The 23334-nt window shown below is 39.1% G+C and overlaps 1 protein-coding gene across 1 annotated transcript; it reads left to right on the top strand.

Annotated features, from left to right (window-relative positions):
• The first annotated feature begins 4491 nt into the window (after nt 1-4491).
• On the top strand, nt 4492-7196 carry CDKN2AIPNL (CDKN2A interacting protein N-terminal like). Its single transcript, XM_069091721.1, is given in 5 exon segments — nt 4492-4510; nt 4648-4744; nt 4826-5014; nt 6892-6971; nt 6974-7196. Coding segments are annotated over 5 exon segments (477 nt in total). The 3' UTR covers nt 7066-7196.
• The last annotated feature ends 16138 nt before the right edge of the window (nt 7197-23334 follow it).

Here is a 23334-nt window from a genome sequence, read left to right as displayed (position 1 = left end):
CCCCTGACCACACTTTGAAAGCTGCTGTTTTATTCTATGTCTACTTGTGAATTTTTCTTTCCTTAAAAGATTCCTGGTGGGTGTCAGGAGGCTATAGCATATTACCAAAGAAGAATTACACAAGAGAAATGGTAGAAAGGACATCTTCAGACAAATTTATGACTAAGAAAGAAAGTAGGTCAGTCATGTGGTAAGAGTAAAGGGTCATCGATAAACAGGCTGTGTGTTTTCTCAATATCTACACTTTGCCTAGAAATCTAGAGGAAGTCATTTGGAATTGTGGTGCAAAACTCAAATAGAGACCATACAGGCGGCATATTGACTTTGAAAACTACAAATTAACATTATCTATGTTGTATCATATTTTTAAAAAACAGCATTTCCCAATTACATTTTAATCTGGTCCAAGGCCTCTTGGCTTTTTCAAAGATTTTTTCTTCATTTATTGAAATAATCATGTCATTTTAGATGTTATGTTTTTTTAAATGATTGTGTTCATAAATGTTGAACTTTCCTTCGATTGAAATTCCACTTGGTCATAATAAATGATTTCTTGGATAAATTACTGTAGTCTATTTGACAAGATTTTGTTTAAAATTTTATTAATGATATTCATTAATGATATTAAATTATAGTTTTCTTTCTATATTTTATCTTTTCCTGGTTTAACTATTAGGACTATATTTGTCTCGAAAAAGTATTCTGGTAGGGAGCTTTCTCTCTTAGCTTCTGAGAATAGTTCATGAAGTAATTGTTCTTTAAATGATTGATAGGATTCCCCTGTGAATCCATCAGCACTAGATCTTTTTCCTTTAGTAATTCCTTTACAGCTATATCTATTTCCTTTTATGGGACTGCATTATTTAAGATCTCTATCTTATCTTTTGATAGTTTGGGTACTTTATGTTTGTGAAGATATTCCTTAATTTCTTTTGTGTTCTCACTTTTGTTAGCATGTAACTATGCAATACGTTCTGATTGTCCTTTTTATTTCTTCTGGTATTATTACTATTTTATTTTGCTCATTTCGTATTTATTGATTTGGTTTTCTGCTCTCTTCTTTTTAATCAGATTAATTAAAGGTTTATAAATTTTATCATTCTTTTCAAAGAACCAGCTTTTAGTTTAATTTATAATTTCTGTGATTTTTTTGTTTCCAATTTATTTCTCCTCTGATTTCTAATATTTGCTCACTTGTGCTTTATTTTAGATTTGTGTATATGTTGGCTTTCAATTTTTAAAATGCACATTTAGTTAATTTATTTTTCTAGTTTGTCAATGTATGTTTATAAGATTATTTTTCATCTGAGAACTGCTTTAGTAGCATCCTAGTAACTTTGACATATTATTCCATCATTTTCATTTTCTTTCACATAGTTATTGTTTCTATGATTTGCTCTTTGACCCACTAATTATTTAGGATTTCATTGTTTAGTCTACCTCTAGAGTAGCAGTAGTTGTTCTGTGTTCATTATTTGAAATTGGAGTATTTAAAAAGGTAACTGTTTAAGGGGTTGCTTGGCAACTAATTATCAAGTGCCTTACTTGTTGACCAGGAATTAATAAACCAGTTTAATGCCATCATAATGAGTGAAGGATGGACTGAGGATGATGTGAAAGCATAACTAATTGAGGCAACATCTTTTTCAGCAGCTAGAAAACCAGCGGCAACGGTGGCAGCAGCCAATAACCCACATTTTAGTAGTCAGCGACCCAGTAGCAGTGCTGAATAAGTATTTATGGAGGCAAGTATTTATGGCAATACATATTTATTGAGGACAGACAGTAGAACTGACAAGGGACTCAGTGAGAACAACTTTTAAGGGGCATATCCTCTTTCACCTAAAGAACTCTTGGAATTCTGACTGGCACATGCCTTGGAAGTAATGCAGATATGCAGATGATTAACATAGAGAAATACAGGGAACTAATGTAGATCATCAGGGTACTTGCTTTTGAACTCATTTAGTCTTTGGAGATGTAGCACCCCCAAGTACTTGTGCTTAAGAGCATTCAGGTTCTGGACAACAAATCTGATAACTCAGAACAGGTGGCATAGATAGGATATTTATATCGGGTTCCTCTGATACCCACCAAAAGGGGGGGGGGGGAAGGTCGCTAACTTTTTTTTTTTTCAAAATTGGAAAGACGGGTCCAGAGGATTGTAATCAGAGGAGCAAATGGATAATGTAAGATATACCAACTCTAAGTAACTGATGAGTGAAGAGACAAAATGATCTCCCAATTATTCAGGCCTAATATACCTGGTCAGGAAATAGAGCAAAGATAGTGAACAGAGAGAGGGGCTGGAAGCATCATAAACCAGCCCAGGGTAGTGTCTAGGACATCTAAACTTGAACCACTGGGACCAAGAGAGACTCTGCTTCTGTTCAATTAAACTTACAAATGAAGTTCAGTCAAAACCGCTGAGCCTCTGAACAAACTGAATTGAGACACTTCTCCCACAGAGTGCAAAGGAGATTAGATGTCAAGATTTTGGAAAGAGCATGGAATACAGACAGAAAAACTAAGTTGCCTTCTGTGACGACTATGGCCTACATGCATGATAAGTGTGCTGAAGAGAATTATACAGGATTAGTTTTTCTTTTCTTTTTTTTTTTTTGTAGTGGGAAGGGCAAGACAATTGGGGTGAAGTGACATGCCCAAGGTCACACGGCTAGTAAGTGTTAAGTGTCTGAGTCCAGATTTGAATTCAGGTCCTTCTGCCTCCAGGACCAGTGCTCTATTCACTGTGCCACCTAGCTGCCCCCAGAATTGGTTTCTCAAAGATTGAATTCTGTATTGAATACTGTATCAACAGTAGTAAATGGAAATTAGGATGAAGGAATGGAGATGCCCCATGTTTCCAAATACTATAACATCAATCCCAACATTCTTTTCTGGATTGTAGACCCCATGCAGCACTGATGCATGGAGGAGGTTCCTGACATGCTGCATAGCAACTCCTGAATGACAATTATATTCCAGTAATTTTACGAAGGGCACTTGAACCATACACATTTCAGGGACTGGCCTCTAGAAACTGAATAAGGACTACCCATACTTTCATTATGTCACAATGAATCTAGAATCCCTAAGAAAATCATCTATGACCATGAGAAAGTAGATACCACAACTCTTGTCTGTCTTGACCCAGAAAACATCTCTGGATTTTCAGCATTGATTTAAATAAATGCAACCTATTCAAAGTACCAGCAGAGTGCTATAGGGCAAGTGAGTAGGGTCTCTTCTGAACACCTTGACAATCCATGCAGTCTGCACATCGAAGCTTACAGGAAAAAGGAGTTCTTCTCAAATGGCCTCATTTTTTCCTCAGTGAAATGTAAAAAAATAATAATAATGAAAAAGTCTTCTCCTTTTGGCAAGGAGAAGGGCCACTTCTCATGAGACAAAGATGAAGAAGACAGTGGGAGGAAATATTTGATTGCTATGAGAGGGAAAGAGCCCTTTTCTTCGTCAAGGCAAATTCCTTGACATGCATAAGTGATGCCATTCCATCTCATGTTCTCCCTTGGGCCTCCTCTCTCACCTATCTTAAATCTCTCCCTGTCCGCTGACGGCTTTCCTACTGTCTACAAACATACCTCTGTCTCCTCCATCCTCAAAAGAATCTTCACTTGATCCATTCATCCCCACTAGCTTTTATCCCACGTCTCTCCTCCTCCACTCTCTTCTCTCACCTCTGCACTATGGCATCCAACCTCGTCATTCCACAGAAGCCGGTCACTCCAGAGGGACCAGAGGTTTCTTAATTCCCAGATCTAATGACCTTTGCCCAGTCCTCATCCCTCTTGACCACGCTGCAGCCTCTGGTATTGCCGATCGCCCTCTCCTCCTGGATTCCGCGTTCTCTCCCGTTTCTCTCTCTGACTCCTTTGACAGATCTTCCTCAGACACTGTCTCCTGGCTGGCCTCGGACCCAACACTCCATCTCCCAGCGCTAGGCTTCCCTGTCTTCCTTTGCGTCGGAGCTAAACTCCCAACAGCAACTTCTTCTCCTTCTTCTTCTTTCTTGCATTAGACTACGAGGTTCTAGAGAGTAGCTGGTTCTGTGCGTGTGCGCGTGCGTGTAGTGTGTGTGTGTGTGTGTGTGCGTGTTTGTGTATATGTGTGTGTGCGTGTTTGTGTATGTGTGTGTGTGCGTGTTTGTGTATATGTGTGTGTAGTGTGTGCGCGCGTGTGTGTAGTGTGTGTGTGTAGTGTGTGTGTGCGTGTTTGTGTATATGTGTGTGTAGTGTGTGTGTGTGCGCGCGTGTGTGTAGTGTGTGTGTGTAGTGTGTGTGTGTGCGTGTTTGTGTATGTGTGTGTGCGTGTTTGTGTATATGTGTGTGTGTGTAGGGTGTGTGTGTATGCGCGCGCGTGTGTGTAGTGTGTGTGTGTGTGTGTGTGTGTGTGTGCGCGTGTTACCAGTGCCTGGCTCGTCACAGATGCTTTAGTAGATGCTCCTTAATTTGACTTGAGGGATACGTGATGCTGGGGGCGTTAACAGGTAAGGTGACCCAGAGGCGTCACCCAGGGAACAAGGACACCCCGGCCTGGGGAGGTGACACTGGGAGGTGACAGCCACAAGGAGTCACTCCCTCCTCCCCCCCGGCGGATGACTGATGACGTGTTCGGGTGCCTCAGAATCCGCGCCCGGGCGGGTCCTCCAGAGCAGTCGAGGCTGGCGCGGCGGGAGCGGCCTCCACGCGGAGCCTCTCTATCCGGAGGCTGAGGGGGCGCGGTGCACTCTGGGAAGGTGGCTGTCGGGCAGACCCGGCCCTAGGTTCGGCGGTGTTTGGGAGCGCCGTGGTTGGGGGTGAAGGGGACGAGGAGGGGCCGAGCTCGCCGGGCAGTTCCGGGCTTACTCAGAGAGCGAGAAGCCCTGGAAGGCCCGCGTGGAGTTCATCCTATGCCACCTGCCCGATTAGCAAGACGGGCCCGACGGCGGCAGCCGCCCGGACCAGGTGCCGGCGCTGTCCATGGTGTGGGCCAGCCGCCGCTTTCTAGGCTGCAGGGGCTGACCCCTGACCCTCACCTCCGGCCCCTGGGGCCCACCACCGACCCCAGGACCACCAGCCCAGTGCGCAGCCGCGCTAGACTGTGTGTGGACCAGTGTGGGCCTCACTGAGCTCCTGACCTCTCCTCCCTGACTATTTCTTGGCTGGGCCTTTTCACCGATGACCTCTTTTTCGACGCCCATCATAGACACTCTCTCTCTCTCTGCAGAGAACTTCCCTTTCTCCTACCTCCTTATTCATTGTGATATGGAAATGACCTGAAAGTGGAAGTCAAGAGACTTCAGTTCTTAATTCTTTGCCTTCCAGCAATTTGCTATATGATCTCAGATCGGATCCTCTCCGTCTCTGAGCCCTCCTTGTCTTCTCTGTAAAATGAACGATTTGAATCAGATCAGGGATTCTTAACGGTTTTTGTGGCATGGACCCATTTGGCCATCTGGTGAAGCCTGTAAATCCCTTCTTAGAACAATCATTAAAAAAAAATAAATAACTGAAGGAAATGCTAAATTTTAACTAGATGTTAGTGAACATAAAGATGTAACTTTTTTCCCCTTCCAAGTCCATAGATCCCCTGAAATCTGCCTGTAGATTCCTTGGGAGTCCATGAACTCTATGTTCTTAACCTCCAAACTAGATCTAATATTCTGTGAAAACCTTTTTTTCTATGAAGATAAAACAGCTTTGGGGCGGCTAGGTGGCGCAGTGAGTAAGAGTGCTGGCCCGGGAGTCGGGATCAGTTCCTTAACTTAAGTAATACTTAATAAACTTAAGTATCCGGATCAGATACTTAACACCCACACAAAAAAACTGGCCATGTAACCTTGGGCAAGTTACTTCACCCCAATTGCTTTTTAAAAAATAAATAAATAAAACAGCTTTGCCTTCTGCTTAATACTATATATGCAATATTCATTTCCTTTCATTGTTCTGATTCTGCCCCCCATCAATACCCTTCTGACCAGGTATTAAGAACAGACACGGAGTACCTATATTGCCTGGTTTCATTCCTGGAGAAACCTGGGTCCTTCCATTATCCATCTTATGAAAATGGGGATCTTTGTTTAACATGAAGAACCTTCTTTGTACCAATCATATAAAAGGTATAGCTACTCCATTTAAAATCTTCCTTTCCGTCATGGGGGAGTAAGTAATGGGGACTAATGAGTGTACTTATGAAGCATGTTACTGAGAAGGGTTTCAGAAATGACAATGAAAATAGCTTCATATGTATGGTTGTTAAATAACATTAGGCCTCAGTCTTGACCCCAGTACTGTTTTCCCTATCGATTAAGGACTACCTTTGTCTCCACGCCTGCTTGATCACACAGCTTTTCCTAGCCCGAGCCGCTATCTTGTACTTATAGACTTAAGTGCAAATCTATGGTGGGCTATAGGAGCAGGGTTAGTGTATAGATGAGAAGAACTTGAAGATCTTTATGTCAGGGCTGGAAGAAGTACACATCCTTTCTGTGTCTCTGATGAGAACCTTTACAGGGGCAGAGACTGTCACTTCTATCTAGTAGTAGCCAGTATTGGACAAGGAAAAATGTCAGTTTCTTATGTCAACCATTCCTAAGCTCTGAAAAAGTAATCTTTTAGTTTTAATATCACTTCCAAAGTAAAGTATATTTTACATATCGAAATCTTGAAACATCTGCTTATTCATATCTCCTATATCTTCCTCTGAGTACTTTCAAGCATAATGAACAGTTTTTATCTGAAATATCTTCATGCTTCCATAGTTAATATGTTTTCCCTACAGTAACAAGGCAATTTACTGAGAGTTTTACAGTTCAGCATACTGCAGTTTCATATTAACACACAGCTACAAGTGACTCATTCCAAGCTATTTACCTTACTTTTCATTGTACAGTTACAACAAAGCACTTTTAGACAAGGTAATAGAGATGGCTGAAGGGATCGAAGTACAAGATCTGCCACAGTTTAAAACCATGAGTTAATGAAAAAGGTAAATATAGAATATTTCAGTATTAGTTTGTGTGATGATGTTGAATTTAACTGTTCAGGCCTCTATGATACCTAGAATCACTTTTACAAATGTAATATGTTTGAGAAAGGAACCCTTCCCCCCACCTTTCTCCCTCTCCCTCTTCCTTCCTTTCTCCCTCCTTCCTTTCTCCTCCTCTCTTTTTCTCTCCCTCTCCCCTCCCACTCCCATGTCTCTATCTCTGTCTCTCCCTTTATTTCTATCTTTTGTCTCTCATTGTTAATGCTCTTGTTCACTACACAAAAGGACTGAGACCCTGGATTTTTATCTCCCTGCTACTGGCATTGTCCTGCTAGATCCAAGAAGTGGACCAGAAGACCAGTGCTTTGGAGGGTAACAAGCAAACAGCATCTCTGTTATTTGTTCAAGAACATTTAGCTTTGAACCTTTGGATTTATTTAATTGAGTAAATGTTGGATAAAATGATAGAAAAAAATAGAAAGGGACCCTTCATTTGGAAAACTGTTATTTACCCTAGGGTAAGCCAGGGTTGTATTCATCTGATACCTTTGATGACAGGTGAGAATATAGGTGCAGGATTATCTACAAGTTCCATAATAGTTTGCTGTTCATCAAGGTTGTACACAAGCAGGCAAGCTGAATATTTCTTTCTTTTCTTTTTTTTTTTTTTGGTGAGGCAATCTGGGTTAAGTGACTTGCCCAGGGTCACACAGCTAGTGGAATTTCAACTCAGGTCCTCCTGACTCCAGGGCCGGTGCTCCATCCACTGCACCAGCTGGCTTCCCCACATGCAGGCTGAATATTTCAATGCTCATTGATCAGAGTTAGAAGTGTGCTTAGCAGTGGCCTAGGGTAATAGAGAACGATGGAGAACCTTGGGGGAGCGGAAACTCTCCAGCCCTTCCTCATGAATGAGCCCCAGAAACAAAGGAAGGAGACTTCTCATGGACTTCACTATTGACAAGCAAGCAGTCTGTGTCCATGTTGAAGTATTTGGGATGACCAGGAGGGAAGTAGATCCACAAAGAATGCCTGCCACGTGAGCAGGTAGGGAACCAAGCATGGCAGTAGCCCCCTAAGAGGGTGCTGAGAACACAAGGAAAATATCACACTTTATTTGCAGTAGCTTTCAGGAAAGCTGAAAAAAAAAACAGTTTTTGTTTTAAAAATATTCTTTTGTTTCTGTGTCACCTTGTATGTCATCTACTCTTCACCCCTCTCACTTCTGGAGAATCATCTCTTATAACAAAGAACAAAAGGAAAGAGAAAAAGCATAGCTCAGCAAAGCTACCTGGCACATTAAGGAAATCTGCCATGATATGCAGTGTTCACATACAGAATTCCTTCCCCTCATCAAGGAAGGTGAACGAGTGCCTTCTCATATCTCTTCTTTGGGATTACCTCAGTTCCTAATATGAATATTTCATTGGTTTGAAGGTTTTCATTTTATTCTTACAAACAGATCAGATGGGATAAGCAGGAGGTATCCATTTTTAGACAGACTTTAGTGTGTCATTTAAAAAATGTCAGCAGTTAACATTGCAAAGTTTTTTAGTAAGATTACTTGCAGTATACCCAGTACTGGTGAGGTTCCTTGGAGCACATTATTCTCATAGGTTTGCCAGTTGCTTGATGTATACAGGGAACATTAAGGTAATTTGAAAATATTTTGCTTGTCTCCTCCCTTGATTTTTTATCATAAGTATGTTTACTTTTAAAATTCAGTAAACTCGTATTGAGTCCCCTGTGTGCAATTAAAGCATTTTGCTAGTTACTGTAGCCTAACTTTTCCTTCCTCTTAGCACTCTCCCTTTTATGGTCTTCCTTCTCTGTTTGTGAAATTGGAGTGACTCCTAATCTTTGAAGGTGTCTCACCAGGGTACCAGTGATCTGGGTACCTTAGGGAATTATCTCTTGGTAACTTGATAGGTATGGTATGAATCTTCAGTGAGAGGGAATGGTTCCAGAGATCATTAAATTCTTTTAACACTTAAACAGCTTAAGATATGAGCTTATTGGCAAATAAAATCTCTGGGTTATGTGTACATCAGTTTCCTTCAAAGAAAACGTTGCTTTCTTGTTAACCAAGTTTAATTTTAGTTTTTTGATTCTACTTAAAATGAAACTCAGCTGATCCTGACAAATGAGATACTGAGAGGGAACAGAATGTCTTGCCATTTGTCAGAATTGTTCCAGATAGAGATATTGTGAAAAGGGGTCACCTTTTGTTCCACTAATAGACTTTGACTATGTTCTAATCTGCCTACTCCTAATTGTAGACAACCTCTAAGTACCCACTGGAAGAAGTACTGCTGAGAGTAAGGGACTTAGCAAGAGGAATCTATATGTTTTGTCACTTGCTTGCCCCTTTTTTGTGTGTGTAATAGAGGAGACTGGCAAATGTTAGGAAACACCTCCTGCCCCAGAAAAAAAAATCTGGTTGAGAGCCAATTTACTAAAAAGCCTGTTCTTCCTCTCAAAATGAATTATATACTCTAAAATTAGAGAGATTGGGATTTAAATCAGACTTACAACTGGATACAGAATGCCTTCAAGTCACTTGGTATCTCACAACCAGATGAAGAAAAGGACTCTTTAAATAAGAATTTTTTAAGGCTGTTATTAATGTTGCACAGCTATGGAAGAGTACATTTTCTTAGGCCCATCTACCTTATTTTTCACCCACCATAAAAAATAAATCAGTGCTAATGTCAGATGGGTGGGATTTGTCAAATGGCTATGTTTATGGCATTTCTTGTGGGAAAGGGAAAGGGGAATTAAAATGACACATCAGACACATTCAGCAAATAATCTTAATTAATTAAAACAGTCATTCTAAGTCCCACATTGCAGGATTCTGTTAGTAGTCAGCATATTCCTGGCCAATAGTTTGATAACTAAGGTATGTCAAGAGCTGTTTTAGAGGAAGGTTGTTATTTCTGCAACAGTTATAGTTAATTTTTCCAAGGTAATATCATTATTATGGAGAAAGATACATTGGATTAAAGATGAGAAGATACTGTTGTCTCCAAGGAACAAGTTTTCAATTTAAATATTTAATTAATTTTTCCTGAAACTTTCAAACCAAAGGGGAGAATAGCATTATGGAATATGACTCTTGGTCACAATCAACTTTAAAGCAAAAAAGGACAAAGAAGTTAGAAAAATAATTTACCTACCCTTTAAAATGTTTCAGTGGAAGCAGTGAAACATAAAATGAAGTCTCTCCATAGCTTGACTCAGGTAGACACATCTACTTTGGCAGAAGCATTCAAGGTACTAAGGTGGGAATCTAGAACCAAGTAAATGTTTAGAAATTCAGCCTAACTGCTAATCCCTAAGGAACTGTACAATACTGAAAGCAAACATGTGGATGGTCTGGCCATGTGGATGGGTCTCCTGGATGGTTTTTCACATTACTACCTCTGTGGAGTAAAAAGCAAAGTGAGAAGCACCTAATTATGACCCACTGCAACAAACGTGTTGCATCATGTGAGATATATTCAGTGTTTGTTGAATGTCTACATGTCCTATGAAGCTGTCCTTCCTGATTAACTTGGCAAAAGCTAGGATCATGGGATACTAAATCTAGACTCTAATGAACCTTTAGAGTCCATCTAGTTTAACTCCCTCCTTTTACAGGTGAGATAACCAAGTTCTGAAGAGGTTAAATAATTTTCTTAATGGCAGATCTTTTCCTCTTGAATATGTATTGCTGGCTGTAGTGGTTTTCAGTTGTTTCAAAAATGGTTTTAAACTCTGAATCCTTACCTCATTTTCATATATTTTAAATGAGATAAAACAGTTCACAAACATTAAAACATTCTTACTGTAATCTATAAGTGTTATTGCTCATTTTTTATGGGAGAGCCTGTCAAAGGTTTGAGATAACTAATCCCACAGTTTTGAGAGTCATTGAATTGAAGATGGCGAAGTAGAAGCATGACTTCTGAGCAGCTCCAGCTTCCACCTTCCCCAATCAATGTAAAAAGGGGACTCTGAACAAACTTTGGAGCTGCAAAACATACAAAATGACATAGAGAAGCTAACCTCCCACTGAGGACAGCCCGGCTGGCACAGCACTCTGGGAGCTGAGCCCAGGCCCCGTGAGCAGAGGTTTTAGCCCCAGGGTGGGCCTGACCAGCCCTCGGCTGGAGGAACTCCAGATCAGCAGCAGCTGTGGCTGTTTCCAGAATTATCAACACATAGATGCGAAGGACAAAGTGAGAAGTCAGTGCAGTCTGGACTTTGGGACTCAGTAAGTGGGAGTGCATGGCTTTTGCCCCCAGGGCAAGAAGCCATTGAGACACTGGCACAGCCAGCCAGTGCCACGTGGTGGCTTCAGCTCCTGGCCTGCAGAGTGTAGGAGGACCAAGCAACCAGTCTGAAGGGTAATTGCTCTTGCTTTAACTTGCTTGGATCTGGATGGCAGTCTAGGGTGGAGGTCCTGGGGCATGTGTCCAGCTTGCCAGAGCCTGTGGAGGTCTCAGAGAGGGCACCCATCTAATACCTCCAGCAGCTGAGAAAACCCCAGCGTTTGGGACAAAAGCTCCCCTGTCTGGTGGCAGAGTCCTACTGTGGCAAAAAGCCCAGGGATCAAGTGACTGAGGGGCAACATGACCAGGCAAAGGAAACAAAGCAGAGAGAAAATTCCAACATTAGACTCCTATTTTGGGGACAAAAAGGAGCAAAGCATGGAACAGGAGGAAGACAGTGCAGTCAGAACTCCTGCACCAAAAGCTTCAAAGGAAAATACGAGCTGGTTACAAGCCATAGAGGACCTTAAGAAACAGATAAGAGAAGTGGAGGAAAAACTGGGAAGAGAAATGAGAATGATGCAAGAAAATTATGAAATGAGAGTCAACAGCCTGACTGAGGAAAATAATACCTTAAAAAACAGATTAACTCAAATGACAAAAGAGGCGATGAGGAGAAGAATGCCTTAAAAAGCCGAATTTGCCAGATGGAAAAAGAATCTCAAAAGCTCACTGAGGAGAATCATTGCTTCAGAATTAGATTGGAGCAAATGGAAGCTAATGGCTTTATGAGAAATCAAGATGGTGTTAAACAGATCCAAACAAATGAAAGAATAGAAGGCAATGTGAAATATCTTATGGGAAAAACCACTGACTTGGAAAATAGATCCAGGAGAGATAACTTAAAAATTATTGGACTACCTGAAAGCCATGATCAAAGTAAGAACCTAAAAATCATCCTCCAGGAAGTTCTCAAAGAAAACTGCCCTGATGTTTTAGAACCAGAGGGCAAAATAGAGGTTGAAAGAATCCACCCATCACCTCCTGAAAAAGATCCCAAAAAGAAAACTCCTACCTTCTACAGAGGTGGGGAGATTTTGGCTTAATCTCACTTAGTTTGTAATCAGTCAAGTTCCATTTATGCCCTGAGACAACTTAAAATACCACCTTTAGTGGATGTATTTCAAAAGTCTACAAATGGAATGTAAAATCTATAACAATTTGTGTGTCACTCATGTCTCCGAGGCTCTGTGTAGTTACCTTTTTTGAGTGTCAATCAATAAACATTTATTAAGTGTCCACTATGTTCGAGGCACTGTGCTAAGTACTGGAGTGTTTTTTAGTCTTCCTTTACTGTCTTCTTGCATATCTATTTTTCTCCCTCCTTTATTTCTCTCCTATCTCCATAGTTTAAAAATGTCCTTGCCATATTAGTAATATGAAATTTATTTGTAAAAATATTTCATTGATACCTTTTGTCTTTACATCAGACATTTCAATCCTTCCTTTTTAGACTGAATTTTCCTTTGAGACAAAGAAAAATAATTAAGTAAAATATTCCATACAATGACTTCATCTGAATTTATACAATAGTCTATCCTATACACAGATACTATCCTACACATTATCACTGTACACACACACACACACACACACACACACACACACACACACACACCCTGGAGAAGGAGGATAAGTTTCATTATCTATTCTCAGTGACCCAAAATGAAATTTATTTTTAACTTGCTATATTCATTCTAAAAGCATATGAGTGGGACATTTTATATTTTTCTTTTAAAAGGGGGTTACAATTGTAATTCCACCCCATGGCAAAGAGCCAACTTTCCCATCCTTGTATTCCCCCTATCCTTTCATTTCATTCTTAGATGTCTAAAACTAGAAATTGAGGGAATTCTGTAATTATATAAGCTTTATTTATTCAGAATCACTCTATTATGCTTTGGATGGAGCTTTTGGTCTAAAGATGGTTTCTTTATGATGCAGAAATCTTTGGGAAGAGGCAGCAGCCCCCTCTGATTTTTTGCTCCTGCAAAGGAATTTTGTTTGTTCTTTCATTTATTGAGAAATATGGAATGAATGGTTTTATCTCAAAATAGGTCATACCTTGAAAACTCTCTTTACTGGAAGGAATACAGGATTGATCTTTTTGCACTGCTGAATGTTAAAGAAGCCCACTAAAATACCAGGGGACAACCAAAGTGATTTCTTCACACCCTGTTCAAGAGTTGTCTGAAGCTAATTATGAATTTACCAAATGTGCCAGAGAGTATGTACTCAGGAATAATGTTTCTGCTTTTACTCACTTTACTATTTGCAGACATAATTTTACAGTTTGCAGCAGTGTAAGATTCAGAAAAGAATAACCTTTCTTTCACTTAGATATCTTGAGTCAATGTGAAGTGCTATGAATTACTACCTGAGCCCGAGTATTTTTCATTGAGAACAATAAGTATTTTGGTGACTAAACAGAGTTACTTCTCAGAGCACACCAGGAGAAAATTTTTATTTCAAATATTTATCTTATTGCCTTAAACTGTACCAAAAAATTCGGTGCTGGCTCAGCAAATAGGTGGTGGTCAGTATTTGGCAGATTTTTCTAGATGTGTTTTCAGATATTAGTAGTTTTAGGGAGAGTTGTCTGGATGACACAGAAATACTATGTCATTCCTATATCCTTACTTATGGAAAATTTGACTCCATAAGCTTTTATTGTTGGGTTTCTTTGTTTTTTTCCAGTGTCAACACTAAGGAACATATCTCCAATTTTCATCATGCAATTGAATGCTTGACCAAGAGGATAGACTGGAAGGGCTTTTGAACATAAAGGCTTTTGCAAAGCTTCTAGATCTTACATACACAGGAAGAAGAGAAACATTTGGGATGAAGTAAAATCATTCTTTAACTGTCATTGTCTTTGTAGATACCTTTTTGAAGCAAATGTAGACAATATTTTTTGTAAACTTCGAGCTCCGTAATATTGTATAAAATCCCTTTCTGATTTTCTTTTCAGTTTCAAAACATCAAGCTTTCTTTTTGAAAGTGTCACAATTTTCTTCTGTCTTGCAAATCATCATCATAAGAAGATTCCATTTCATTCTTGAGCTGAGTGAGACAACATGAACTCTTTATGGTGTTTTACTTAATGACCTCATTCTTTTGATATTGACAAAAACAACTATTTTTTGTTATTTTAAAATGTAAAATATAATATTTAATAATATTTATAAAAATTTAAAATATAATGTCCTTCCTTTGACATAAATCACAGTGGAATGAGAGGCCAAGAATTGTCCTCCTTGAATAACCACCTAGTCAACCCCCTCACCTGAAAAACAGCAAGGAATTAAGAATATATTTTCTTTGCAAAGCGCTGAGATGTGGGACACCGATTTTCTACTCTCACCCATTCTAACACTAATGATTCTTGTCAATATTTTTTTGTTCTAAAGCTAAAGTATTCCTGTAGAGGAAGCTCATTTCCTTTTCTTTCTGGAAATAAAACCAGAAACTCACCTTTCATCAGAGAATCTGCTTTCTCTTCCCTAGGCTAAATCACATTGGTTGCTTTCACTTATTACAACCTTGTTAGAATATTTTGTGATTTTCTTCTGTATCATCTTCATTCATTCATAGCTAACCCATACAAAGTCTTGTGGAACATCTGCTTATGTTCAGGCTGGTCGGGTTTTGCTCTGACTAGATGATAACTTCATACGCCCTTTCTATATAATTCCTATTTAGGCAGGCCTGTGGTGTCCTTGGATTTCTACCTACATTGATAAAATGAGAATAGGAATGAGAGGAAAGAGCAAAGTACACTTCTGTTGTTGGGGGTAATTGTAAAGATACTGTGATCAGGCGTCCATCGTTCTCTTCCGGAACATGGAATCGGGAAAGGGCCACCCTGTGAAAGTGCACGTGAAAAAGATGAGTCAGAAAAGATTCACTGGAATCTGACTGAGTCGCTGTGCCTACTCTAGTCAGGTTTGAGGTCTACTCCCTGTGTATAGGATCCAGGGAAGGAAAAACCCTGAGGACTTATAACGCTATAAAGCTCAGGAAGTGTCTAGATCACATGTATTAAGCTCCTTCCGTGTCTTTTCCAGAGAATCCTTCAAGGCCTTCAATAAATAACCTTAATTTAAGTTTCCTTCTGCAAGATTTGGAATTGATGCCAAATGGCAACAGGATGCTGAGGGGTTTTTTCTTTTATTTTTATTTCACTTCAACAAATATATATTTAAATGCAAGATGCTGAAGATACAAAGGGAAAAATAAAGCAGCTCCTGCTTTCAAGAAGCTTACATTCTGCTGGGAGGTGCAACTGTACACAGAGAAGTGAGTAACAGGTCATTTGAAGTGGGAAAGAGCCTTAACAACTGAGGATCGGGAAAGTTGCCCTACAAAAGTGTTAGCCTAAGCTGAGCATTGAAGGACACTTAAGATTATAAGAGTGAACAATTCATCTGGGTTGGCAATTTTTTGTTGATTCAAAGCTTCAAAGTAAAATTGTTGAACCCTATTTGTACAAGTGGTCTTGGTTTTCAGAAAATCCATGAAAATATGGATTTACAAATGGCCATACTGAGAATTCATCGAGGATTTCTAACAATGAAACTTCCAAGTACATTTTAAATGTTGAAGTCATAAAAACAAAACAAAATAAAAAAACACCCCTATATAGGTAGGCATTGAATCTCCAGTGCTTATGAGACCAAGTGCTGTGCTGAAGATCCAAAGCAAAAAGACAGACTTACTCTCAAGGAGCTTACATTCTAATGGGGGACAGACAGTACATAAAAGGGAACTGAAGAGGGGGAATGGTAGGGAAGCCCAGAAGCACAGCTGTGAGGGGAAGGAAGCATGGTCAGACTGGGCCTGCGGCCCTGAGATGTTTGGGGTGAAAAGGCCCCAAGCACTAAGGGAAGAAACTCCAAAATGAGAGGGCACCTTTGGGGGTGGGAGTTGGGGAGATGTGCATAAAGCAAGTTGATTTTCTTCCTTGTACATTTGTTAAAACAGCACAGCCAATTTGTGTTGTCTTTTCATTGAACTTCACTACTTTACTTCTGACTTAAGTTAACTAAAAGATCATATCAGTTGTGTTAAATTCTGATTTTATCATCCAAGCTGTTTTCTGTTCTTCTCCAGCTTAGTGCCTGTTTTCCCCAAACTCATCTCCTGATGTTATCTGCAAAGTTAATGCACACCTTTTTAACCCACTTTTCTACCAACATCTATTTTCAAAATCCTTCAAAACATCATTCTTCAGCTGTAAGCCCTTTGGAGTCATTGGTACAGAGAAAACAGCACTCAATTTTAGGTTTTGAATCCAGGCTCTGGCACTTCCTACCTTACTGACTTTGGCTTGACAAGTCATTTGACCATTGTCATCTGTAAAATAAGAGAGTTGGGCTAAATGACCTTTAAGTTCTTTCCTAGCCCTGTCGCGAAAAGTGTGGGCCACAGAAACTGAGGTCCTGTTGTAGGTGCCTGATTAATCTGATGGTAATGATCTTTCTTTTAACTGAACCTAATTTCAAAGATGGTATCCTAAAATTCCTCCTCCCTCTGTGGAGGACTTGGCAAAATGTTGCTTGATCATTGATGCTGACCTGTCCCATTGGGCATTTAATGGATTAAGGTGTTAGCAATTGCTGCCTATCCTGAGTACACATTATTGGTCTCTAGTAACTCTTAGCAAAAATGCTCACCTGAACTGAAGTAATTGGAGGGTTTCTAACTGCTTGTTTGCATAGAATCTCTGCCATGTATTGAGATTTATGTCTGGAACTAACCTGTAGTTAATTGTTACCAGCTTCTATAATTTGCAAGCCACATAGGCATTGAGTTGCCAATCACACTGAACTTGAATAAAAATTTAACATCTGCTTACACTTTTGTATTAATAAGAGCCACCCTTTATAGCAGAGAATAATCTTAGTTATTCTCAAAACTTTTCCCAAAATATAGGCCTCTCTTATGGATGGCTTAGAATAAGCATGAAGATTTTTTTTTACCATATGGAAGACATGCTTCAGCTATTAAAAAATAAGAGACATTTTAAATAAAAGCAATCCAGGTGCAATTATGTTCCTTTCCAAAAGAAATCATTCTTGGTCCTTGCCTGCTTTTATAACAGGTTTGGTTTTTAAGTAAACCAATCAAAGTTGGTTTTTAAGTAAACCATTACAAATGGTTTTTTCATTCTCACAATTCAAATGACAGAAAAGGCTCAGTAGGAGTCAGACCTCAGTGACTGTAAGCTAGGGCAAAGAAGGCAACCCACTTGTACATAGATAGAAATGTAGAAAGAACATTGGATTTGGAGGCAGAGGACCTGTGTTCTATTCTGTCTGTTACCTGTGTGACCTTGGGCAAATTAATCTCTGTGGACCTCAGTTTCCTTTACTGTAAAATGAGAGGGCTGGACTAGATGGCTTCTTAAGGTTCCTTCTAGGTTGAAATCTATGGCCATATGATCCTATATATCCATATATATCCATATATCCTATATATATATATAGATCCAATCTCCATTGAAGGAGCTAGGCACAAAACCTACCATCAAGAAACACAGTTTCTGTAATGGAATTTAGATTCACCTCAAAGGGACTGTGAGAATACCATTTTTAATCTCTGGCTGACTCCAAAGGCCTTGAAAATTTCTCTTGATGATAATTCTTTAAAAAATTTCTGGTCAGTAGCATTTTACTTAGTTTCCCCCATGTTTACCACAAGTCACTTCTATAGCATTCAGTATCTTTGAATTAAAATCAGTGAGAAGCATATGTATGCCTTGCCTCTCATATGCCTCAAAAGAACCCCATTCATCCATTGGTGGCAAGTAAAAGGAAGTTCTTTCCAAAAACATTGCCATGGAAACCAAACAGAATGAGAACCAAAGGTATAGAATATTGAACTACTATTAATATTGCTGCCTAATTTTCATAAACATACATCCTTGTTTCTTTTTAGGGCCTTTTAGCCAGGGCCCATTTTCCTAACTATACCAGAATATTCTCTCAACTATCTCTTCATCATAGGTCAGCACTACATTTAAACATAGAAGTTAAATCTTCCACCTCCTTTATCCACATTGAAGTAACGATTATCAGGAGTATGTTTTTCAAGTATGTCTTGGCTGAAGGCACTATTTACCTGAGAATTATTGTTAAGTTGTTTCAATAATGTCCAACTCTTTGTTAAGTGACTTACCCTGGGTCACACAGCAAGTGTCTGATTTCAACTCAGATCTTCCTGACTCCAGGCCCAGTACTCTATGCAATGCACCACTCAGCTGCCCTACTTAGCTGAGAAAGACTGCAACAAATTATAATACTGTTATCATTTATTTTCCCTTTCCACTAACACCTTTAGAAAATTAAGAATATTTAATTATTCCCATTAGGCAAAAGCTGGTTGTTGAGTGTGTCCTTAGAATTTCCCAGGCAGGCAGAAACTGGCCAATCATGAATAAGGTGGACCATATAATTATTTCTGGGATAAGAAGAAGCACAAATCTGATTTCTCTGGACCCAAACTGACCAAAGTTGCACTGATATATGGTATAACTTTGTGCAGGGTTTTAAAATGGTTACAGAAGCAGTGTAGTGCAGTGTAAAAAACACTAAGATTTGGAGTCAGAGAAGCTTGTTTCAAATCCTAGATTTGAAAAAAAAAGTGGGCTCACTCAATACCTATATATTCTAATTTTTTGGACCTTTGTTTTCTTATGTATAAAATGAGAGGGTCAGTCATTCTGGACACGAATTTGGAAATATGAAAGAAAAGTAACTAAATTGTCTATAATCATTCTGACCCAGTGTTTTCACTCACTACTTAAGGATATGTCCCAAGGATGTCAAAGACAGGAACAAAAATCTAATATATATCAAAATAGTCATTCAAACACTCCATGGTAGCAAAGAACTGAAAATAGTGGAAAGTTTATCAATTAAGAAATGACTGGGCATGGCTAGGTGGTGCAGTGACTAGAGTGCTGTCCCTGGACACTTCACACAGACACACACATACACACACCACATACACACAAACTAGCCGTATGACCTTGGGCAAGTTACTTAACCCCAATTGCCCTCCAAAAAGCAAAAAAAAAAAAAAAAGAATGAAAAAAAGCTATTTAATGGAGTATTATTGCATAGTAAGAAATTACAAATGAGGAATCTGGAGAAACATAGGAAGATTTGTATGAACTGAAGCAGAGCAAAATAAGCAGAACCAAGAAAAAATAAACATAGTAACTGTGTCAATTCAATTGGAAAAAAAGTTGAACTCTGAGTAATTAAAAAAAAAACTGGTGAAGGTCCTGAAGAAGAAGTAATAGAATATACCTTCCTACTCTATACAACTGTAACAATGCTATTGACAGTTAAATTTTCATTTTTGTGTTTTGCTTAATCATTTTCTTTGTCACCAGAGAGGATTTGATTAGTGGTGGGAGAATAAGGACTGAAATAAATATGTATTTTAAAAAAATAAATGAGGGGGCTCTATTAGATGATTTCTAAGGTCCCTTCCATTTCTGAAATTCTGTGATCCTGTGATTCTGGTATCTCTACACCTTAATTCTCAGACAGAAAAAAGAGCTAACTGAATTGCCCATGGAGTCTCTCACATATCCTTAATTGGGAGAAGTGGTACCAAGGACAAGTAGATCAACTGTCTTGAAATTCTAAGTCAGCAGCCAAAGGAGCTCAGAAATATCTGGATACTTCTTCCAAGAGCAGTATCCAATAGTGATACAAAAGAGTCAGTAGTCAGACAAAACAGGAGATGGGAATGATGCCAGCTTGCATAGAATTTCTTCATTTGGTCATTTTCAAGATAAAAGAATGAGATATAAACAATATAAAAACAGAATGAAAAGATTGTCTAAACCTCAACAACAGAAATTATACCAGGGACCATTCAGGGAGAGATTTCATCTTCCTGAGAGTGAGGAAATGGGATTAATCTAGCCTTTGAAATTATCCCCCCACTGATTTTATAAGGCATAGGAGAAAGGCAGGATTAGGCAGTAGTTTCATTCATTTCATACTTTCACTATATATATATATATATATATATATATATATATATATATGATGGAAATGGGACTAATCAATGTGCTTAGGAGGCTAAATTGAATCATGTCTCTATCTCCTAATAGAGGCTTTCTGGAGTCTCCATCTTTTCTCCCCCAAGGGAACTCCTTCATTCCATCATGAGTATGGTTAAAATGAGAAGCTTTAGATTCAAGTTAAGTTCTTTTATTCCTCTAAGCCTTAGTTCATAGGATAATAGATAATAGTCAAGTCAAACTACCCATTTTACAGATTAGGACATTGAGTTACAGAGGGGGTCAGTGATTTGCCTAGGGTTGCACAACTACTAAGATTCTAAAACAGGATTTGAACTCAGATCTTCCTAACTCCAAGTGCAGTACCATACTGTCTCCTGTTGTGAGCCAGCTACTTTGTATATCTTAAATAACTATGTAAGAAGAAACTATTATTATTCAGAACCCATCTTTTTTTCTGTGGGGGGAAAAATCCTCCAAGTTCCTGGGGGGTAAAATGGGATGTTGATAGGTGAGTGCTTCCTACCTTAGCATTGTGGCACTGTTACATCTTTTTCTAAGACCTGGAGAGAATGAGACACTGTTGGAGATAAAGGACTAAAGATGTAGGGCTGAACACTGTAATTGGCATAGGCTAAAACTTTCTAGACTGAACAGGTGATCTTTATAAGCCAAGGTTTTGAACAATTTGGAAGGTATCACTTTCGAGTGAGAGAGGAGGAAGAACTAGATAGTGAAGAGACCAGAGTAAAATGGAAAAGGAGGGAAAATACCTGGTCTTGTGGAAGATGAGGAAGAACATAGGATTTAGAGCTGCAAGGATCCTTATTTTTCCCCCATGTAAGTATTTTATTTTTTCCAATTATATACAGATAGTTTTCCACATTCACTTTTGCAGAATTTTGAGTTCCAATTTTTTTCTCCCTCCCTCACCTCCCTTCTGCCCAAGAGGGCATGCAATCTGATATAGGCTATATGCATATGATCATATTAAGCATATTTCCATATTAGTGATGTTGTGAAAGAAGAATCAGAACAAAAAGAAAAAACCAAAAGAAAGGAAAAAAAGACAATAGTATCCTTCAATCTGCAGTCAGATTCCATAGTTCTTTCTCTGGATGTGGACATCATTTTCCATTATGAATCCCTTGGAATTGTCTTAGATCCTTGTATTTCTGAGAAGAAATAAGTCTATCATCACATAATGTTGCTGTTACTGTGTACAATGTTCTCCTGGTTCTGCTCACTTCACTCAGCATCAGTTCATGTACGTCTTTCAAGGTTTTTCTGAAATTCACTTGCTAAATATTTCTTTTTTTTTTAAAGCAACCGGGATTAAGTAACTTGCTCAAGGTTACACGGCCAGGTGTTTCTGGGTGGGTGCTAAGTGTCTGAGCCCGGGATTCGATCCCCAGGTCATCCCGACACTGGAGCCGGTGCTCTTACTCGCTGTGCTACCTGGCCGCCCCTTGCTAAACATTTCTTATGGAACAATAGTATTCCACTATATTCATATACCACAACTTGTTCAGCCATTCCCCAATTGATGGGCATCCCCTCAATTTCCAGTTCTTTGCCACCACAAAAAGCTGCTACAAAATATCTTTGTGTGGGTCCTTTTCCCTTTTTAAGATGTCTTTGGGATACAGAACTAGTAGTCAACCTCCTTATTTTATAGGAGTGAATTGAGCTCCAGAGAGGAGAAAGAACTTATTCATGGTCAGATAGCCAGTTAGTGGCAGAGTTGGAATGGAACTAGAATTTATAGTTCCTGATTCCCAACAAAGGGTTCTTTCCATGAAATTATAGGATTTTCAACTGGAAAAAATCTTAGATATCACCTGGGCCTACCCCCTCACTTAATGGATGAGGAAAATGAGACCCTAAGAGGTGAACTGACTTCTCAAGGCCAGGTAGGTAGTAAATATCAGAACTGGGATTTCTTAGGTCTTCTGACTCCAAGTCCAATAGTATGAGACCAAAAATACAAGTTACTATTTGACAGTTGTGGAATTTTTTTATCATAACAAAAACATCTCCTTCCTATGACCCTTCATAAACCTGGAGGGCATTTTCCTGGGAGATTTAGGTTTTTTACCTCTAGTTAAGTCTAAGTTTCTTGATTCAACTGGTCATGGGAGGTATCTGCGTGGGTGCTTTCTTTTTAAATGTAATATTTAAATATGTGATATATATAGATATACATATGATCTGGCCCACCTTTGTGGAGAGTAGGAAAAGAGTTATGCTAACACTACTCTCAGCCTAGCTGTGGGGAGGAGCAGGGAGGATCCAGGACCTCCAAGGCTGAACAATCTTCAAGAAGGGTTTTGAGCTAGATGTGTCTATCTGCCACTCCTCAAATATCTCTAATGTAGAAGAATAACTCAAAGTGGTTCAGAATGAAAGTTTTTCACCCTGATTGCTATCAGCAGAAGGGTAATAGCTTAATATTGCCAGTTTCACTCAATCCCACCAAGTCCTGGTTTCATAAAAGATCATCACAAACATCAAATAGTGAGTGAATCTTTTTATCCAAGCAGAATAATAAACAGAAACCAGAGGAGTTACAAAGATTCAATTTGATTAAAGAATACCCAATAGTAAAGAAACTCTTCCATTGGGAGTGAAATAAAACACTTCATTTTAACCAATAATATAGGGAACTATCTCACCAATGGGAGTCTGTTCTTAGTAATCTTAAGATTGCAAGCATTACCCAAAAGACTCATGAGGGAGAGAAATGTGTGCATACAGAGAAAGAACTAGAAAGAACTGAGTTTATATCCAGGTGGAAGCAAAATACCTGATCTTTTTCTTTCTCTTGTTTGGTTTTATGTCCTCTTTACCATTTTTCATTCCAGCTAGTACAATCCATCCTTATAACCTGACTAATGTATAATGTGAAAGTATTTACAGATCCTATACTTGACTATATGCCGCCATGGGGGGGAGGGGAGGGAGGGGGACAAAATGTGAAACTCA

Source organism: Petaurus breviceps, unplaced genomic scaffold, assembly GCF_028583685.1.
Source record: "Petaurus breviceps papuanus isolate PSGF00001 unplaced genomic scaffold, PetGlider_PUasm1.0 189, whole genome shotgun sequence".
Classification (NCBI taxonomy): Eukaryota; Metazoa; Chordata; class Mammalia; order Diprotodontia; family Petauridae; genus Petaurus; species Petaurus breviceps.
The sequence above is the reverse complement of the archived record's forward strand: the minus strand, read 5'-3'. Positions and strand labels throughout refer to the sequence as shown.